At 46.0% G+C, this 21,275-nt stretch overlaps 1 protein-coding gene across 1 annotated transcript; it reads left to right on the top strand.

Annotated features, from left to right (window-relative positions):
• The first annotated feature begins 4,124 nt into the window (after window positions 1–4,124).
• Window positions 4,125–20,368, top strand: LOC127586019 (POU domain, class 3, transcription factor 3-like). The gene is made up of 5 exons (XM_052043791.1): window positions 4,125–4,686; window positions 11,653–11,764; window positions 13,006–13,136; window positions 15,309–15,473; window positions 18,574–20,368. The coding sequence occupies exons 2-5, from the start codon at window positions 11,716–11,718 to the stop codon at window positions 18,835–18,837; spliced, it is 609 nt and encodes a 202-aa protein (XP_051899751.1). The 5' UTR covers window positions 4,125–4,686; window positions 11,653–11,715; the 3' UTR covers window positions 18,838–20,368.
• Window positions 20,369–21,275: the final 907 nt, after the last annotated feature.

Below are 21,275 nucleotides of genomic sequence, written 5' to 3'. Positions count from 1 at the left end.
AGCCTCTCCTGGTAGCACATGCCCTCTAATCCAGGCAGCATCCTAGTAAACCTCTGCACCCTCTCTAAAGCCTCTACATCCTTCCTATAGTGGGGTGACCACAATTGCACGCAATACACTACATGCATGCCTAACATAGAGTTCTATGTTCTAAGTTCATGCAATGGAGAGTTGGTTTGGCCTGAAAGATTTAATGCAGAGAATCAATTCAGGTAACTGCAGTCAATTTAATGGAAAGGTTTAGGAAACAATTATAACTGCTGATGATGTGAAATTTGATTTGTATTTCATTAAATGTGTTTCTTTATTTTAAAAGATTAAAAATAACAGAATAATTTTTTGTTAAAGTAGCAAATGGAATTGATAGCTTAACAGCAGGATATCTCCAGGCCTTGAACTTTTGGTTTTGGTTCAGACTGGGCGTGCTACTTTTTGCTTTTTGTTTGTAAAAGTGGGCATTTTTAACTATTATGAAGAAACTCTAGCTGAGCACATCAACTTTCAGTCTCTACAATAAACGACAATTAAACTTTTTAAAAATATTTCAGAAATAAACTTTATTCATAATAAAAAAATACTAAAGAAGAAACAGTGCAAAACTTTTCCATTCACGGTCATTACATTCAGCAGCGTTAACTTATTTTTTTAAACCATTGTACCATTGCCACTCTTGTGCCCCCCCCCCCCCCCGGGGTGATGCACCATTTCAGTGTTTGAGGGGCTCCCCGACCTGACTCAGCCCCTCCATGTGCGGCAGTGGACGGAGCCGAGACTGTGGTCCTTCCCCACAGAGCCCTTGCGTTGGCTGCACTGAGCTTCAGTGCGTCCCTCAGCATGAACTCCTGCAGTCTGGAATGTGCCAGTCCGCAGCATTCCCTCACGGACATCTCGCAGTGCTGGAAGACCGACACAGGTAAGGGCATCACAAAAGGAAGGCTCAAGTTGTCACTTGGGTTTTTGCTGTTTCAGGGTTTTATTTTCCCTGGGTATACTCCATTTTGTGGTAACAACGTGACAATCTATGAACTGTACCTGCTTTTTGAAAGCCACATTCTAATAAGATAAGATTTCTTTATTAGTCACAGGTACATCGAAACACACAGTGAAATGCACCTTTTGCGTAGAGTGTTCTGTGGGTAGTCCGCAAGTGCCGCCACACTTCCAGTGGCAACGTAGCATGCCCACAACTTCCTAACCCGTACATCTTTGGAATGTGGGAGGAAACCGGAGCACCCGGAGGAAACCCACGCAGACACTGGGAGAATGTACAAACTCCTCACAGACAGTGGCCGGAATTGAACCCAGGTCGCTGGCGCTGTAAAGCATTACGTTAACCGCTACACTACTGCCTTAAAACAGAATGTGTGATTGACATTATAAGATAATATTACCAAACGAAGTGTCAAACTATAAGGATATTTTATAGTCTTTGGGACTGCTTTCTCTGGGTTTATAGGCTACAACTGAAAAACTTAACTATCTCTCCAGTCCAAAAGTAATAAAAGGAATTTGGGTCTCAGCGTTAATTATTCTGTACACTGCCTGTTGTTTCGTGTGTAAACACAGTACAATTCCACTGTAGCAGGACAAGCAGGCTCTTTCCAACACCGCTTGCTCAAGAGGCATGGAGTCATACAGCACAAGAACAGGCCCTTCGGCCCACATCTATGCTCATCCCATTTACAAGCACTTGGTCCAAGCACTTAATCTGATTTCATATATATGACAAACTAAAAACTTACCCCACTCAAAATCAGGCATCTTATTTAGTCATGGATTTCTCCAAGTGGAAATGCTAACAAAATAATCTTGTCATTTATGTGTGTGGGAGCAAGGATGAATGCGGGTGAGTGTACGTGTGTGTGTGCTGGAGGTGGGTGTGAGGCTATGTCCTTGTGGGTATGTCTACCTACTCTTGTGCAAGTGTTTGTGTGTGGTGGGGGAGGGGATGTGAGGGTACGTGTCCCAGTGCCACCCTCTCGCAACCCTAAATCAACAGGTGGTGCTTTCCAACATAAGCAAGTGTTGATTATGTTGGAAAAGTACTGGATGTTTTGTGGCATTAGGTTTGTCATTGCAGTGGTTTCTGATTGGACCATTCGTACTTGGAATTAACTCATAGGTGCATTTATTGAGGAGATTTTCATGTGATGACCCTCCGTAAAGTAAGGGTCCATCAAAAAATACTTTATTTCAGGAACTTGGACTATAAACTAAGTTTACAATTCTAGTCAGAAGATACAAAGGCCTGGATAGAGTGGACGTGGAGAGGATGTTTCCAGTAGTGGGAGAGTCTAGGACCAGAGGGTACAGCCTCAGAATTTTAGAACAGAGATGAGGAGGGATTTCTTCAGCCAGAGGGCGGTGTATCTGTGGAATTCATTGCCACTGACGGCTGTGGAGGCCAAGTCATTGGGGATATTTAAAGCTGAGGTTGATGTGTTCTTGATTAGAAAGGGCATCAAAGGTTATGGGGAGAAGGCAGTAGAATGGGCTTGAGAGGGAAAAATACGCCAGCCATGATTGAATTGCAGAGCAGACTCGATGGGCTGTATGGCCTAATTCTGGTCCTATGTCTCATGGTCCTAAAAGCCTGAAAGCACGTACCACCAGGCTCAAGGGCAGCTTCTATCCTGCAGCTGTAAGACTATTGAACGGTCCCCTCATACCATAATGTGAACTCTTGATCTCACAATCTAGCTCGTCATGGCCTTGCACCTTATTCTCTGGCCTGCACTGTAACTGTAACACATTATTCTGCATTCTGTTACTGTTTTCCCTTGTACTACCTCAATGCATTGATGTGATGAAATGATCTGTGTGGATGGCATGCAGAACAAAACGTTTCACTGGACCTTGGTACAGGTGATAACAACAAACCAATGTAATTTACCAGTGCAGCGCGGAGCAAGTGCCGCCCTGTTGGAAGTGCTGCTTTTCACTGACATTAAACCAGCTGCAAGTACACACCACCCAATAAACAGCAGCTTTCTCTCTCAACCCCATCGTCACCACAGGTCATTATCACAGCACTCTGAGTGACTTTGAGACCCTTCGTCAGGACTCTGGTGCGGGGTCTCCACCTCAAACCTCGACAGTTCCTTTCCCCACCCACAGATGCTGCTCGACCCGCCGAGTTCCTTCCACATGTCCCCTCAAGCTCCAACTAGCCTCACCTGTGGCAGAGTCTGCGGCTCCCACATTAACCTCACAACCTACACAGTGGGAGCAAGTCGCCCTCCGCCCCGAGGGAAGAAGAAACGTCTGGATTTCAAAGGGGCCTTCGCGGGAGGAACCAAAATAGAGATTTAACTTGCTGCTAAATGCTCACCGTTTCTCCTCAGATAGGCAAACCGAGACTATCTGCTGCAGCCATTGACTGCGTCCCCGAAACTCCAGGAGGTGAGAAATATTTCTGTTTGTTCAGACGTGAAAAGTGTGAAGCATTTATCGGAAGTTGATCTCCAGGAGCCCAGCCAGAGAGTCTGGCCGGGGGAACATTAATAGTGTTGGAAGATCTTTTAACAAGATAATGGGGCTGGTGGGTCTTTGATACATTGTGGGGAGGTCGCGTTGGAATTTCCTCTTGGTTTCTTGGAAGTTGGATGTTGGGGGCGGGGGCTCGAATTTGGAGGCAGAATCATTGTGTGTGTTAGTCACTTTTTCCACGCCTCGAGTTTGAACTTAGTCTAGCAATGGGACACCAATGGGTTTGGGGTTTTAAGGTCCACAGGTAGGTGAAGGAGCCCTGTAGTAAATTACAAGAGGAGGAAATTTGCATCTTAAGAGAAAATTTGCCTCTGCTACTAGCCCGGGGGAGGGACAGAGAGGAGGCTATCTTTCTGATCCAGATCATCTGATCTGCCTGTTTAATCAAGGGCGGCGTGAATCGACCAAGTTCATTGATTGGGAGTGACCTCCTCCACCAATCCAGGAGCCTGAGTATTTGCATAGTGTCGTTTCCCGGGTCGGTCTGGAAGCCTTGGTCGGGGGATTTTACTGCCAAAGTCTTTCCTTCCACCCCCCACCCCTCCCCACTTTAAGGTAGGAGTCCTTCCACCAACTATGACCAGCCGCATCCACCATGAAACCCACAGGTCTTTTTCACCGCTTTTCAGTGAACCCCGGCAGCAGAACCAGGAGGTGGGTTCTCCATTCGCCCAGGACCGAACCAGCAACGTTCAAGGACGGCAGTGCGGCCCCGGTCTCAAGGGGGATTACCATGGCCACTCGGTCCCGGATTGCCCGGTTGGAGAACAAGGCAGGGCAGGCGTTTCACAAGGTTTCCCCAGACCCTGGTACACCTTCCCTGCTCCCGACGCTTGGCCGCAGGGATCAGTGGTGAGCCGTTACCCCCACGTCCTGCCGGAGACCACCCGTGATTCAAGCAGAGAGGAGGGTGACAAAGGTCCTGAGGACAAGTACCTGCCGGCCGTGCCTTCGTTCTACGGTGCCCCCTGGACCTCTTGTTGCCTGGCCCAGCTCTCCTCGGCTCCCAGTCCGTCTACCGCCCGGACTTCGGCCGGGCTAGGGGCTGCCACTCTGCAGAACCGCGGCCAGTCCCTACCGGGTGAGCAAGGGAGCGACAGTCAACCCGCCAGCCCCCGATCCTGGGCGGAGCACAAGGCCGGCAGTCCCGGGCTGGACGAAGGCAGCAAATGGGCACCTCCGGACGGCGGCAATGAGGTGAGTAACCCTTGGACAGAGGTAGTGCAGCCTCGCAGCCTTTTAACCCTCAGCACCACAAATGATTCCCTTCCAATTTAATTCCCTACCGAGGGGCTCGATTGACTCCAGTTTTTGCAGACAAGGGTTCCAGATCATCTCCCCCTCCCAATCTTTAAGCCTCCCCCCCCCCCCCCCCCCCCCCCCATCGCATTGAATTTTCCTTCCTTCCTTCCTTCCCGCCCTCCTGTGAATCTTTCAAAAATGGGAGTAGCTTCTCCCGGCTTGTTTTCCGCCCAGTGAATTCTAATTTCCAACGCGTTCGTCGCCCGAGGTATCGAATCCGGAGTCCCCCATTCCAATTGGAGGCGTATCCATCAATTTTCCGAATCCAGTCTTCCACCCGCCGGCATCCCCGACTCTTTTAAGGGTCGAATATTCACTCGGCTGGTCTTTTTCTTGTCACCCACGGTAACAAGTCTTTTCAGAGCTGGAATAGGTGTTGATAGGGATTTAGCAATGACTCATAAGATTGGCTGGGACTCCTGTATTTCGGGGTTCCCCTTCCCATTTCCTTACCAGGTAGGAGGCCATTTGGCCTATCGAGTCTATGCTGGCTCTGGGCAATACCATCTTTCTCTCTCTCTTGTACCCATGAACTCCCCCGATTCATCTTCACCCAAGGGGGGTAATTTATAGTTGACCTTTGGGTCGTGGGAGGAAACCGGAGCACCCGGGGGAAACCCAATGCGGACAGGAGCCGAGGTCAGGATCGAACCCGTGTGCCTGGAGCGGTGCCGCTCTCCTTCCCAGTCCCTCGATATTCCCGTTGAATTCTGACGTACACGTGGACGCCCTGAAGAGGCTCGAGAGCCCCAAAATTCGTCCTTAAAAACGCTTCTCGAAAATTGGCTACAAATTGCGCGTTAACCCCCATTGCAATATTTCCCCCTCTTCTAAAGATTTGTGGAAAGCGCAGAACATGCAATCGATTAATTCGATGGGAAGGGAATACGCTAACCTGGTTAACACCAGACACACCTGAGAGAGGGTAATGGGCAAGGTTGTTTCCTCTTCGAGGCAGTTTGGTTTACGCGAACGCAACCTGCACCGATTCGTAACTGGCCTCGGAATCTTGTTCATGAAGGCAACGTGAAACAGCAAAATCCCGCTTCGGGTCCTCTCCTCTGAATTAGTTTATCTACGGACTGGGTGGGGCCAAAGAGTGACCTCGGTGTACTGGGTCGGGAAGGTTAGAAGTTTGGTCATGTGGGCGATTGGGAAAAAATGTTTCCTCCGAACGGATTGATTTGAGGCGAGTTGTACAAATCTGAGCTCCGGCAGGAAGCCTGACTTCTCTTTGCAGAAATGTCAGTAACGAATAAATTTCAATGTAACTGGAGGAAAGATCAGAGGAAGGACTGTGGAGTTTGAAACTAAAGGTAAAGCTCCAGTGCTGGTAAGGTTAGTGCTCGATGTTAGTATGTGAAGCGAGAAAGAACACGTCAGGTCAATAATTCTTCCAGCAGAATGCCCATGGAGGGTTATGGACCTGAAATGTTTCTTGCTCTACATCTTGCCACGCCATATTCTCACAGGTCTCATCGGGCAGGAGGTACAGAAGCCTGAAGTCCCACACCACCAGGTTCAGGAACAGCTTAAACCATTCAGTTCTTGAACCGACCCTAATCACTACCTCAGTATAGCAAAACTGTGACCACTTTGCACTACAATGAACATTTTTTGTTAGTTCTAATTGTTTTTTTTTGTAAAATTGTGTATAATTTATTTTGTGAATCTTGTGTATCTGATGCCACGTGCTTGCGATGCTGCTGCAAGCGAGTTTTTCATTGCACTTATGGATATGACAATAAACTCGACTTTGACACATGTTGCCTGACCCGCTGAACATTTCCAGCACCTCCTATTTTCAGTTTAGTCTTAAAGTGTACCTGGATGAGTTAAATTGGTTTATTGTTGTCACATGTACTGAGGTACAGTGAAAAACTTTGCTTTGCGTGCCATCCATACAGATCATTTCATCACGTCAGTACATTGTACATGGGAAAACAATGCAGAATGAAGTGTTACAGTTACAGAGAAAGTACAGTGCAGGCAGACAATAAGGTACAAGGTCATAATGAGGTAGATTGAGGTCAAGAGTCCATTTTATCATCAAGTCCTGGCAACATCCTTGTAAATTTTCGCTGCACTCTTTCAAGCTTATTGATGTCTTACCTGTAGGTAGATGACCAGAACTGCACACAATACTCTACATTCAGCCTCACCAACGTCTTGTACTACTTCAACGTAACATCCCAACTCCCATACTCGACTGATTTCTGAAGGTCAAAGTGCCAAAAGCTCTCTTTACAACCCTATCTACTTGTGATGCCACTTTCACGAAACTATGGATCTGTATTCTCAGGTCCCTTTGTTCTACTGCACACCTCAGACATTATGAAGGGAACGGAGGGATACAGATGACACACAGGAGGAGGATATTTAGTATAAATTGGCATCAAGATCAGCACAACATCGTGGGCCGAATGGTTTGTCCAGTGCTTTACTGTTCTATGTTCTTGTGTTGACAACCATCTGGTGATTTTATATTGCTGCTCTCTCCCACCTTGGAAAAGTGTGGTCAAAGGTTTTTAGATTCTTTAGTGAATCTTCCTCTGCCCCCACCTCTTCCCTCATGGTCAGTAGATGCTATAACCTGCTCCTACCATGTTCTGGGAGGAGTGGGATATTAGTGGAGGGGGAAGGGAAGAAAACCAACCTTTATACTTGTGCAATATAAAGATTTATATTTGTACTTAGGAATGAGTTCCCAGTAAAGAAAATTGACTTGCTGAGCTGCATCAGTAGGCTTTTAACTTACATTGAGTGCAGCCAGTGTAAATGCAGAGGTGAACACTCACTGGAATATGGACGATTCTTGTAATTGTTTTGGGGGGGGGTTGGTGGTGGTGGTGGTTGTTGTGTGTGGAATGCAATCAGCCTAGTTGAATAAAGTGATTATGAAGCTGGAGTGAGGGAAAAGTCTGGAGAGGGAAGGTGAATTTCAAGAACATAGAACAGTACAGCACAGAACAGGCCCTTCGGCCCACAATGCTGACATAGCTAATCCCTCCTACCTACAGAATGCCCATATCCCTCTATTTTCCTCTCATTCATGTGCTCATCCAAGCCCCTCTTAAAAGCCCCCAATGAATTTGCCTCCCCCACCCTATCAGGCAACGCATTCCAGACATCCACCACTCTCTCAGTAAAAAAACATACCCCTTGCATCTGTTCTGAACCTACCTCCTCTCACCTTACATGGATGCTTACTATCCCAGAACAACTAGCACAGGAATCTACAAACATCCTTTGGAACATGGTTATGGCATCTACTGACCATGAGGGAAGAGGTGGGGGCAGAGGAAGATTCACAAAACAATCTAAAAACCTTTTGGGTGCATAGTTAAATGTGTTTTATCTTTCTGAAATTTTGTCCTTGACAACAGCCTGAGTGCCTTTCTTTGGAGTTTGAGTTGGAAGAGATCACTATTGTGGGGGCGGGGGCGGGGAAGGGTGTTATGGGGTGCGATTTGAAGTGAATGGAGATTTTTTTTGCTCATTTGTTCATGGATCGTGTCACTTGTATTGTCCATGCTTAATTGCCGCTGAATTAGTGGGTGTGGTGGAACGCTTGGTCCCAACTGGTTAAGGTTGGAATAATTAATTTTTAGATGAAAGCATTCAGCCTGTCGGGCAGCGTCTGTGGAAAGAGAAACCAGTTCATGTTCCGGTCAATGGTCTTTCCTCATTTGTTTTTGTTTTAGATTCCAGTGTCTGAAGTTTTGTTTTCCATTAATTTTTACATGGCTGTTGTCACCAAGACTTTTTTTTCTCTCTAAAGAGTATTCACTCTTGGGGGATTTGAACTTGTCTCTTATTTCTAGAATGGGAGTGACAGGAGGAATATTAATGTGCATTATCCAGTTGAGTGTAATGGAGGGCAATAGCTGTCTGGCACTCGTATCCACAGGCTCCAGTTGACACCTGGCTAGTTGTTAATTATAAATCTAGGATTCTTAGGCTTTTGTTAATCAAAGTCGAGGGGTAGAGGGAAAAGGTGGTTAACAAGGAATTGGGTCACAGGTCAGTCACTAAATAGTGGAACAGGGTTGAGATAAACGACCTTTTGTTCCTTCCTGCAAGCTGTGTGTTAGACATGCCTCAAAGTAACGCTTTCACTGGTAGGATAAAGAGGGTTTGGGTTCCAGCCCTGCCCTGAGACATGAGCACGGATACCAAGCTTCTGCCGGTGCAGTGCTGAGGGAATGCTGATCTGTCATGGATGCTACCTCATGAATTTTAAACTTGTGAACTGTGCACCCCCTCAGTTGGACATGAATATCCTGTCCCACTATTTTGAAGAACAGCAGGGGATTATCCCTAGTGTCAGGGCCAATATATATCTGTCAACCAACATCAAGTAGAAATGACACTCATTTCCACAAACTCCAGTTGATGCCTGTCCAGTTGTTAATTTTAAGTCTAGGAGCCTTAGGCTTTTCATTAATCAAAGTCGAGGGGTAGAGGGAAAAGGTGGTTTACAAGGAATTGGGTCACAAGTCAATCACTAAATATATTTATTTCTTTGCTGTTTGTGGAGCCTTTCTGTGCACATTGTTCCTGCTGACATTTCCTGTGTTAGGCTTCTAAAGTATGAACCTGTTGTGAAGTAATTTGTAGGAGATTTTTGAAAGTGTAGTATAAATGCAAAGATTTATGATTCATCCATTGGGAGAGAGGCTTCTGTGTTTCCTGCTCTCAGATCCGTTCTTATTTGTGGTCCCATGCCACTGTATAATGTGGAGAACTGATTTGCTGCTCAGTTCAGAGAAAACTAGTATTTTATATGGTGGCTTTTAATGCAGTACGGCAACTAAAGGTATTTTGTGGGAGTGTCACCAAACAAAACACAGCCAGATATTGGGGCACACGATCAAGACCTGAATGTGTGTTTAACATACTAACCCAAGGACTCGTGGAGCAACTTAGAGCAACAAAGAGGTGGAGATGTGTAGAAAGGTAGTCCAGGAGTCGAGAGTCTTGCCAGGTAAAGGTGGAGGGTAATTAGAATGGAGATAAGAGGCCAACATTGGAGGAGCATAGACAATCTCAGAGAACTGGAGAGTGAGAGGGGTCCAAGGCCATGGAAAGCTTGGAAAACAAACGTGAGAACTTTACAATTGAAGTGTTGCTCGAGTGGGACCAATCTTCTGTGTGAGTTGGGATATAGGTAGAGGACCTTTATAAAATAACCTCCAGTTTAGGGTGTAGAATGAACAAGGAAGGTTGAGAGAGTACATATGGGTAAAGGGCTTTTGGTAGGGAATGGGTTTTGGGGTGGGGAGGGGGCGGGAGGGAGGAATGAAAGTGCTGGACTTCATTCAATGTGTTTTTGGTTGAAGCTAAAAATGCCTTCTCTGTTAGTACAGCACACCTTCAGTGTGATGGCCATGATTACGGGCACAGGTTTCTGCTGCGTGGTTTTGAACTTGCTCTAGATGTGATAGCCACAGCAGATACTTGAGTACAATGGTCTGCTGAGTGCTTTGACTTTTGGTCCTCCGCACTCTTTGCACCTATTGCGCTGGTAGAACGTGGGATCGGCCTGGGGATCTTGTCTTTCATGTCTTAAGTCAAATTTAATGGGGGAACAAAATTTACTTGGTTCACAGGGTAGCTGGAACTGGGCCTGTCAGACTTGGGGCATTCCAGCTTCCACTAGTTTCTCTTGAATTACCTGACCTGTGATTGTGGACACCCCAACCAGGGGAAACATCAACTCTGCATCCAGCTTGAGTTTTCAATGAGATTGCCTCTCACTCTTTTAAACTCTGGGGGAGAAAAAGATAGGCCCACTTTGCCTAATCTCTTTTCGTATGACACACCTGCCATCCCAGGAATCAATCTGGGAAACATGCAAAATATCAACTGGATCAAACTGTACACAACTTTCAAGATGCACTCTCATTGGAGCTCTGTATAATTGAAATAATACTCTTGGATTCAAATCCTTTTGCAATAAAGGCCAAAATACTGGTTGCCCTTCCTAATTCCTTGCTGAACCAGTATGTAAAAAGCCTTGGAACATCCTGAGTTTGAAAAGGAATTATTCTTTGCATGTGGTAAACATGAAGAAAGGGAGTAGAGGGGAAATCTGAGCAATTACCTCAGAATCAGATGTATTGTCACTGACGTATGGCCTGAGGTTCATTGTCTTGTGGCAGCAGTACAGTAAAAATCACTAAATTACAAAAATAGTGCAAAAAAAAGGAATAATGAGGTAGCATTCATGGACAGCTCAGAAATCTTATGGTGGAGGGGAAGAAGCTGTTCCTAAATCACTGAGTGTGGGTCTGCAGGCTCCTGTACCTCCTCCCTGTCCCCGATGGTGAGGGTCCTTAGTGATGGATGCCACCTCGATATCTTTTTTTTTATTAGTCACGTACATCAAGACACACGGTGAAATGCATCTTTTACGTAGAGTGCTCTGGGGGTAGCTGGCAAGTGTCACCACGCTTCTGGTGCCAACATAGCATGCCCACAACTTCCTAACCCATACGTCTTTGGAATGTGGGAGGAAACTGGAGCACCTGGAGGAAACCCACACAGACACAGAGAGAATGTACAAACTCCTTACAGACAGCGGCCGGAATTGAATCTGGGTCGCTGGTGCTGTAATAGCATTGTGCTAACCACTATAGGCACTGCCTCTTGAAGATGTCCTCGATGGTGTCCTCAGAATTGCTCTTTGCATTTTAAGAAAGGGAGTACAGGGGAAATCTGAGCAATTACCTCGTGCTGTATTGGAGGTAAGTCGATGCCTGTGTTGGGGTGTTTGAGAATGGATTGCCAAGAAACCATTATCTTAGTTCTTTGACTGAGTTTCTGTAACCGGTGACTTGCTGTTCATTAACCATGTAGGATTCTCCCACTTCGGAGGACTTGGAGCAGTTTGCAAAAGAGCTGAAGAAGAAACGGATCACAATGGGCTTCACACAGGCTGAGGTGGGCCTAGCCCTTGGGGCATTGTATGGTGAGTATGTAGGTTTGGTCGACTGTGTGATGGCTTTTTAAGGCATCTTATCCTCTTTGAAGACACAAATCTTGGTTTCTCCAACATCTTTGTTTGTGGCACATCATTTGGTGTGTTATTGGGTGTCAGCTGTGGGTCAATGGGCATGACTCTTGCCTCTCAGTTAATAGGTTGTCAGTTCAACTCCAATGCACAAAATCGAGACCAATAGTCCAGAACTGCACTGAAGGAGTGCTGCACTCACGTTCCAACTACTGGATGAGATGTTAAACTGAGGCCTTGTCAGCCTTTTTCTTTCTCCCCCTCTTGCTTTCTATTTTCTTTCTTTTATTGACCCTGTTGTTACGGGTGCGTTTGTGAACTGCGCCAGCTTTTTGTACTTTTGTTTCCTAGCTTCCAGTCCTTTTTGATGGAAAGCAGTCCTTCATTTTGTACACACCAAACAGAAATGGAATAATGACCTGTCTTGGTGATATTTGTACATCAATCAGCATCAGTTAGGATACCAGGGAGAACTTTCTCCTCTCTTGACACGACCACCCTGCCAACCCAGGAATCAATCCGGTGAACCTTCAATGCATTTCCTCTATCTTAATTGTATCCTTTCTTGGGCAGGGAGACCAAACCTGTACATAATGTTCCAGATGAAGTCTTACCAGGGCTCTGTATAACTGAAGCAATGCCTGTCTATTTTTGTGTTCAAATTCTCTTGCAATGAAGGCCAATGTTCTGTTTGCCTTCGTAATCTCCCACTGAACCTACATGGAAAGAGCTCTGGAACATCCCAAGTGTGGAAAGAACAGGTTTTTATTTTTAAAAGTTGTTTTCTGCATATAGTAAAGGTGAGAAATGGGAAGGGTGGGGTGGGGGAAGCTGGTAAAAGAATCTGAGACAAAGAAGGTAGTGAATGGAGGAGTGCTGGGTCTTCAATATTCACCTAAGAGAGTGCAGATATTGGTTTACCAAGTCATTGCAGGAGATGAGTGCATTGCAGTGCACATCAAGTACTCCGGATGGGTCGGCTTCAACTCTTTTTTTGCTTGAGTCTCTTAAGTGAGATCTTCAAGACTAGAGATGTGCAGTAAGCCCGGGCTGGTTATAGGCACGCAGATTGTTGGACCCCACCAGAGTCTGCACATGTTCCAACCCACTCTCCCAGCAGACTGCGTCTGCTCTTGGTTGATCATTATGCTTAAGCTTGGGTTTTCAGGAAGAGTTTCTGAACCTCTGTTTCCCACCAGGAAAGATGTTCAGCCAGACGACCATCTGTCGGTTTGAGGCTCTCCAGCTGAGCTATAAGAACATGTGTAAGCTGAAACCTCTGCTGCAACGGTGGCTGGAGGAGGCCAAGGACAACGACAATTTTCAAGAGGTTAGTGTAGAGGGAATGGAGATAAAGATATCTTTATTAGTCACATGTACATTGAAACACACAGTGAAATGCATCTTTTTGTGTAGAGTGTTCTGGGGGCAGCCCACAAGTGTTGCCACGCTTCCGGCACCAACATAGCATGCCCACAACTTCCTAACCCGTACGTCTTTGGAATGTGGGAGGAAACCCACACAGACATGGGGAGAACGTACAAACTCCTTACAGACAGTGGCTGGAATTGAACCTGGGTCGCTGGCGCTGTAAAACATTACACTAACCACTACACTACCGTGCCTGCCCTCCCCCCTCCCCCACCACCTGATCCCACCAACTACAGTTAGTGCAACAGGGTGAGCGGCAGAGAAGTGGCGGCTAACACAGTCCCTCTGGGATAAATTGCTTCCATTCTGGTGCTGTAGGTATTTGCAGAATCTGGCGGAGGTGGCGTTCGATTGGGTTGGGTGGGCAGGTTCTGCACTCCCTGCTGTTACGTGCTGGGCCTGTGTGTGCTCGTGTCAAAGAGGCTTGATGTCCTCCCGAATGTCGCTCCTCCATCGGTCCAGGGATTGCTGTGAGCTGGGTGGGGGTGGTGAGGGAAATCCTGCACTTTTTTCCCCAAGGACACTTTGGGAATGTCCCTGAACCTTTTTTCTGTCCTCCTGGAAATCTCTTACCATGACAGACTAGGAGGACAGAGAGAACACTGGAAGAAGAATGCACTTGCTTCGGCAGGCCGGTGTCAGGCATGCGGATGATGTGGCCTGCCCACTGGAGTTGAGTGAGAACAGATTCTTTACACTAGGGATGTTGGTCCGGAAGAGGGTGCTAATGGCTCATGTTAGTCTGTGTACCCTGCCAGTGTACTTGGAGGGGTTTGTGGATGTGGTGTTGGTGGTACATCTATATTTTGAGGTGTCCACTGTAGGTTCTGAAGTTCCCGTGTTGTTCTATGTTCGAAGGCTCTCTGGTCAGCACCGTGTGAGCACCAAGCGCACATCTGCCGTCTCTTGTGTGAGGTCAGCACAATTTATTGCTGACCTCTTCACTGAAGAGTAAAGAGGACAGGCCTCACACAAGACATCGGGAGGACAAAGGTCCTTTACCAACCTGCCCTGACCAAATCCCACTGTGTCTATTGGGATGGTGGAAAATGTGGGTCACTTTCCAAGTCTTGACTGAGAAATAGACTGAAGACCAAACCTAGGACTAAGCTGACATGAGACACTTCAGAACCATCCTGTTTCGCCGCCTCCTCCATAGCTTATTCAATGCCTATGCCGACCCTGCTGTAAAGCTAAATCACAGCTGCACCAGTGCTCCGCGTGTGGTTGCAGCAGTAATGCTGGGTGCTTGCAATGCTGCAAAGAATGTTCTGTGCAGCCCCAGCCGTGGTTTTATTTTCCAGCAGAGCTATAGCCACGTGGAAGGGGCTTGCTTTTTCTGATGACCACTGTGATCAAATACCCTGTCTGTTTGGGTTCACCTGCGAACAGCTGTATCAAGCAGAGGTAGCGGGTGCACGTGGATCCACTGCCTCCTCTACTGCCAGGTTGAGGCCAGACACAGGTTGGAGGAACAACACCTCGTATTTCACCTTGGGAGTCTCCAACCTTACAGCATCAACTTCTGGTAACCCCTCCCCTCTTTTCTCCACCCCCCCCCCCCCCAAAAAAAAGTCTTCCATCATTCCTGTGGGTCCCCCATCCCCCTTTCTTTCCCCTCCCCCACCTTCAATGACCTGCCCATCTATTCCGCACCTCCTTCACTTTATTCCATGGTCCACTGCCCTCTCCTACTAGATTGCTCCTCCTCCATCCCTTTTACCTCTTCTACCTACCACCTCTCAGCTTCACACGTCACTCCCTTTCATTCCCTCCCCCTCCCACCTAGCTTCCCCCTCTCTCCTGGTCTCACCTGTCACCCTGTGCTCCTCCCACCACCCCCCCCCCCCGACCTTCCTATTCTAGCATCTGCCCTCTTCCATTCCAGTCCTGATGAAGTGTCTCGACCCGAAACGTCGAGTCCATTTCCCTCCATAGATGCTGCCTGACCTGCTGAGTTCCTCCAGCATTTTGTGTGTATTATAGCGGGTGTATTGCTTTGGTGGTGGGGGGAGTGGGGACATGGGAAGGGTACATGAACCTCTGACACTATGAAGTAAGTATTTAACAGCTGTGCAGCATCGACCAAACGCTGACTCCATCCCGGAAGCGGAAGCGGCGCACCAGCATTGATAACAATGTGAAGGAGATGCTGGAGAACTTCTTCGCGATGTGCCCGAAACCATCCACTCAAGAGATCTCCAAGATTGCCGATGACCTCAACCTGGAAAAGGACGTGAGTCCTTTTGTTCGGTGCGGTGGGAATTGGATGTGCCCGAGTCTGGAAGGAATAGGGAAGTGAAGTTAGAGAAGGTCCTGAAAGATTTGAGAATTTCTCCTGGGATGGGGACTGCAATTGCAGGAATGGGACAGTGTTCTTTGGAGAAGAGAGGAGATAGAAAATGGTGAGAGGGCTGAACAGAGTGAATCGTGGGTGGCTGTTCCCTTTGGAGGAGTTGAATACTGGATGTCATGAGTATAAAATGAAGGGGCAGTGAATTATAAGTGACATTGGGGACAAACCTTTCTCTGTAACGTGGTTGGAGTCTAGAATGGTGAAGGTGGGTTCCAATGTGGATTTCAAAAGGGAATTGAATAAATATCTGGTGGAGAAAAACTTTGCAAGGCTGTGAGAAAGGGCTGTTGGGTGGCATGAGTTGCTTGGCTAGGGAGCTGGTGAGCACGTGATGGTCAAATGGCTGCCTCCTGTGCTCAAATCTGAATGAAATTTGGGTTTTCAAACAGATGCTTTTAAGACCTCTAGTTGATTCACAGATGTAGGTGTCAAACAAAAGTTTAAATACAATCTTGAAGAATTATAACATGATACAGCAGTTAGAGGCCACCTGGTTTGACAGGCCTGTTCTGGTGGTTAAGTGGAGGCATTAAAATTAATCTAAGCCCCTTGAATTTTCATATAACCCTGTATTCTCTTCCTTATCAAATATTTACCCAACTTTTTGAAGTTTGCAACTAAATTTACATAGTTCCCTTTCTTCACGCATTGAAATCCAGATCAAAACAACCTGTTGTGCTTGTGCAAGGAATAATTCCATAATTTTGCCACTGGTATTTGCCAATTGCCTTAAATCTCATTATCGACCTATTCACTCATCAAAGCCCTTCATGATTCCGAAGACCTCCACTGAATCCCTCAACTTTCTTTGCTCCAGGAACAATCCCTTTAACTTTCTCAGATTCACCACATCACTTAAATCCCTTAAACTTGATATCATTCTACTAAATCTCTTCAGCACTCTAAGCCCTCCAATTGTCCTTGAAATGTGGAGTCCTGTGACTTAACCAATGAATTATAAAATTTAGCTTAATTTACTTGCTTTTCTATTTGTCTTTTTAAATTCAATGGTTCAAAATTACTTGTAGCTTGCTTAAAGCAGTAGGGTCATTAGATGGTCAGAGATGGTACAGAAGTCGTCTATCTTGCCACCACCACACCCCTCCCCCCTAGCAAGCATCCTCCAATGCCAAATACCTTGCTGTTTGCTCATTGTCCATGAAACTTCAGTCACTTTACCCTCCCCTCTCGCTCACTCACGCCTGATTCCATTCCCATATCGATATGCCCTTTCTACTCTACAGATTAATTCAGAATTATTGTCCAAGTACTTTTGGAGCCAGCTTCTCCTGGTCTGTGTCCTTGTCTGATAGATGATTTGCAAGAGAATGTGGGTGGCATGATTAGTAAGTTTGGAGATGACCCCAAAATTTGGTGGTTCAGTGGACAATGGAGAAGATTGTCCAAGGTTACCACAGGATCTAGATCAACTGGCAAAGTGGGCAAGGGGCATAGCTGATGGAATTTAACTCGAGTGTGAAGGGATGCATTTTAGGAAGTTAAACCAGGGTAGGACATACAGTGAAAGGCAGGGCCCTGGAAAGTGTTATTGAGCAAAACCTTTGGGGTACCCTGAAAGTAGGTGCAAAAGGTGTATTGTCTTGCCACCTTCACCAAGGCATTGAGATGTCACGTTACAGTTATATAAAATGGTAGTTGGGCTGCATTTGGATTATTGTGTGCAGTTCTGGTCACCATGTTATAGAAAGAATGTTATTAAACTAGAGAGGGTGCAGAAAAGATTCACAGGAATATTGCCCGGCCTGGAGGGCTTGAGTTATGATTGGACAGGCTGGGACTGTTTTCCCTGGAGCAAAGGAGGTTGAGGGGCGACCTGATTGGGTAGATGGTTGGTCTTTTTTTTACCATTTGAAGGGGAATCTAAAACTGGCAGGCACAGGTTCAAGGTGAGAGGGGAAAGATTTAAAGGCAATCTGAGGGGCAAGTTTTTCCAGAGGGTGGTGGGTATATGGAACGAGCTGCTAGTGGAGGGGGTAGAGGCAGGTATAATTACAACGTTTAAAAGACATCTGGACAGGCAGATGGTTAGGAAAGATTGTGGGATATGGGCCAAATGCATGGAATCAGTGTGGATGGGCATCTTGGTTGGCATAGATGAGTTGGGGGTGAAGGGCCTGTTTTTATGTGTATAACTTAATGAGTCTATGAATCATCACTTCAGAGATAGCAGTAAGTGAAACTCTGCCTAGAAGCAGTCAAAAGAGAAGACGAATAAAGAATCAGGGATTAAAAAGAATTTGTTTATGCTCATTTCTTGTGACATGGGTCATTTGGTTCAATCAGCAATTTCTCCACATATTTCCCCGTAACCTATAGTGCTTTGCATGCCATTAACTTCTCTCTTTAACTCTCCTAACACACCCACCTATACTGAGGGGTAATTTACAGTAGCTAATTAACCTACCAGCAAGAGATATGGGAGGAAACCGGAGCACCCAGGAAGCACTATGCTGTCACAGGGAGAAAGTGCCAGGTGGTGGTACCAGGGGTCAGGATCAATCCTGGGTCACTGGAGGCAAGAGACAGCTGCACTACCTGCCACACAACCAGGACGACACGACTGCAGACGCTGGAATCTAGAGCAACAAACAATCTGCTGGAGGAACTCGGCGGGTCGAGCAGCATCTGTGGGAGGAAAGGGATTGTCGACATGGACACTCAGTTCTGATGCAGGGTTTCTACCTGAAACATCGGTTCCTTTCCTCCCACAGATGCTGCTCAACCCACTGAGTTCCTCCAGCAGATTCTTTGTTAGTGTTGCTGCATAACTCGTTTGGTTTTGCCTAATGGTAGAAGCTGGTATGTCTCTGCTCCAGCTGATTCTGTACCTGACTGTGGTACATGTCATAAACATTTTAACAGTTGACTTTTGTTCAATCAAAAAGTCCAATATGAAGGAATCCCAGCTCTTCCTGCCAAGCATCCAGCGCATTAACTCTGCTGTGTCTCTCCTCGGCAGGTCGTCAGAGTTTGGTTCTGCAACCGCCGCCAGAAAGGGAAGCGGGCTGCGTTCCAGTTTGGGGAAGAGTTCGAGGGGTTACCTGGGTATGGAGTGCCCCCCCTCCCGCCTCCCCTGCCAGGTGGGTTCAGTGCACAGGGCTACAACGGGGCAGCCATCTCTGCCACCACCATCTACGTACCCCAGTTCCACGAGGTGGATTCGTATCCCTGCAATGTGGAAGCACAGGCCACTCCAGTGCCCAGGACAATGCACTCGAGTTAGGAATGAGTGAACAAGTGGAAACTGAAGACCCCCGATGGGCAGCACTGGAAGTTGGCGCACAGAAGTCCATCTGGCTGGAGGGACAGCATTTTATACTGTGTAAGGAGAACAAATTCAAAGACATTTTGTGGCCTGGCTTCAATTTGAACTTTCCAGTACCTTCTATTAATCATTTTAAAGAAGGGGAGGTTTTGTTGGCTAGCAATGATGACCCCCAGATTAAGTAAACACTCAGCAGAGGGGTTAGGCAGCACCTATAGAAAGAGAAATGGAGTTAATATTTTGGGTTGCAGGCCCTTTTCTCAGAACTTCATTCCCACATTTTCATTGGCCGTCTTTACCCTGCAGACTAATACGGAAGCATTTTCCAAGGTGCTTGTGCAGCCAGCTTTTCCTAGCCTGCATCCTAATTAAAGAACTGTCCCTTAAGAAATACAAGGGGGTGCAACTATGTGCTGGCAAGCAGAGTTCTGACGGAGTCTTCAGCCTGAAACATTAACTCTGTTTCTCTTTCCACAGCTGTTATCTGACCTGAGTATGTTCAGCATTTTCTGATTTTATTTTTGATTTCTGTGTGCTGAGCCAGTGCTCTTTGCTGCTATAATTGTTTTAGCTTCTGGAGATGGTGTTTATCTCCATATTTGTCCTTTTACAAAAGTTGATGTAATTTGTCTGACAGATGATATTCGGAATGTCAGATGCCAATTGTGTTTTGCTCAAATTGATCTGTTACAGTTTGCCTCAAAGTCTCCCCTCAAACTTTATAATTCCACAGTGAAATGTTCCAATGCAGTTTTTCTACTGTGGGGAGGAAAAAGCAGGATTTAACGCTGCCACCATCCCACTAGTGTAATGTCCAAAGGACAGCTGTCCATCTTTAGGATAATTATCTGTAGGAGAGTAGAGGGAGGGTTTGTGAAGAGACAGTTTGATGACTTGAGAGTGTCTTCTGGGATGTTTATGTACCGTTGTTAGTAAGGTATTCCTGTTTTTAAAACAAATATTTAAAAGCTGAATCCATTATTACAAGAACTTGATCTTGCAGAGCAGAGGAGTGGATGGTACAGCATTTACCAGGTATTGTACACCTAATTGTAGTCAGTGGAATTAATGATTGGATGGAAGTATGTTAATGACCAGACCTGCTTTACTCTACTAATTGAGACCAATTTATACCCCTCTGGTTATCCAGTATTTGTAACCTGGTCCCTTTAGTGTGAAGTGATTTACATTTTTCTTCTCCAGCTTGGCATCCTTGGTTCCAGTGTTGTTGACCATGCTTAATTAGCTCAACTGCTGAACAAGCAGAAACCCACCACTTCAAACCACTTCTTAGAGATGCCTGGCAACATCTGTTACTCTTTACTCTGTTGCCCATGAGTGGTGTGTTTGGGGCCCTCTGACCCTTATGAAATCAATTGGATTTTTCTACATATTGTAGAACAAGCATCAATAAAACCTTTTGCTGTTTGGAGAATATTTTGTGCACAATTTGCACGCTGTGCTTGGTAGCTTGCATGTGGCTGGGAAAGTTTACTGGTCTGGGGGAAGTGGGTGTGGCAAAGGAACAAATCATATTGTTGTCAAATAGCCTGCCAGCCCTGGAAAGAATGTCACATTGGAAATAGTTATTTGGGAATTGAACTGAGATGTGCTTTAATGCTGGTGAGACTGCACCACTAAAAGAAAGTTGTTTTGTAGGTGGTGATGGTGTAAGAGAATATGGGAACAGTTAACATAAGGTGGGAATTGTCACCTAGATTGTAATATTGTTTTGTATAAGGGAGAAAACCTTTTTGACTTTTAAACTTGACAGATGTCTACCTTTTAGTGAAATAATGGTAATTTAAGTGGCAGTGCTTTTGGGAATAGGTTGAAATTCAGTATTGAGGGAATGGATAGGACATTTGGAAACTGGCACCTGGTCACTTGCTCAGTCTATAACTCCCTATGAAGAGTTAATGGATGGCTTTGGAGGTGATTCAACTGTTCTGTAATAAAACCTTGAATCAAGGCAAGCTGTTGAGCAAAAGCAGAGTTATGAGTCCTTGACAGTTTAATGACCAACCCTGGATTGCTCTCATTAAATTCTGGAGTGCAGGCAAAGGTTGACTGCCACCTGCTGGCAGAAAATGGAATCCAAAGAATTATTTTTTTGGGGAGGGGGTGGATTATGGTTAGGACATGTTCCTCTCTTTTTAAAAAATGTTTATTCAATTAAATGCACTCCTAGCTTTTGCAGCTTTGCAACACACTGGCCTTAAGACAAAGCCAACTTGCAACCTTTTGGTTCCTCTTCATTCTTGTCACTGCACATAAGAAACTATTAGTCACATGTACATTGAAACACAGTGAAATGCATCTTTTGCGCAGTGTTCTGGGGGCAGCCCGCAACTGTTGCCATGCTTCTGGCACCAACATAGCATGCCCACAACTTC

The sequence above is a fragment of the Pristis pectinata genome, chromosome 34 (genome assembly GCF_009764475.1).
Source record: "Pristis pectinata isolate sPriPec2 chromosome 34, sPriPec2.1.pri, whole genome shotgun sequence".
Classification (NCBI taxonomy): Eukaryota; Metazoa; Chordata; class Chondrichthyes; order Rhinopristiformes; family Pristidae; genus Pristis; species Pristis pectinata.
This window is presented reverse-complemented; position numbering and strand designations above follow the sequence as displayed.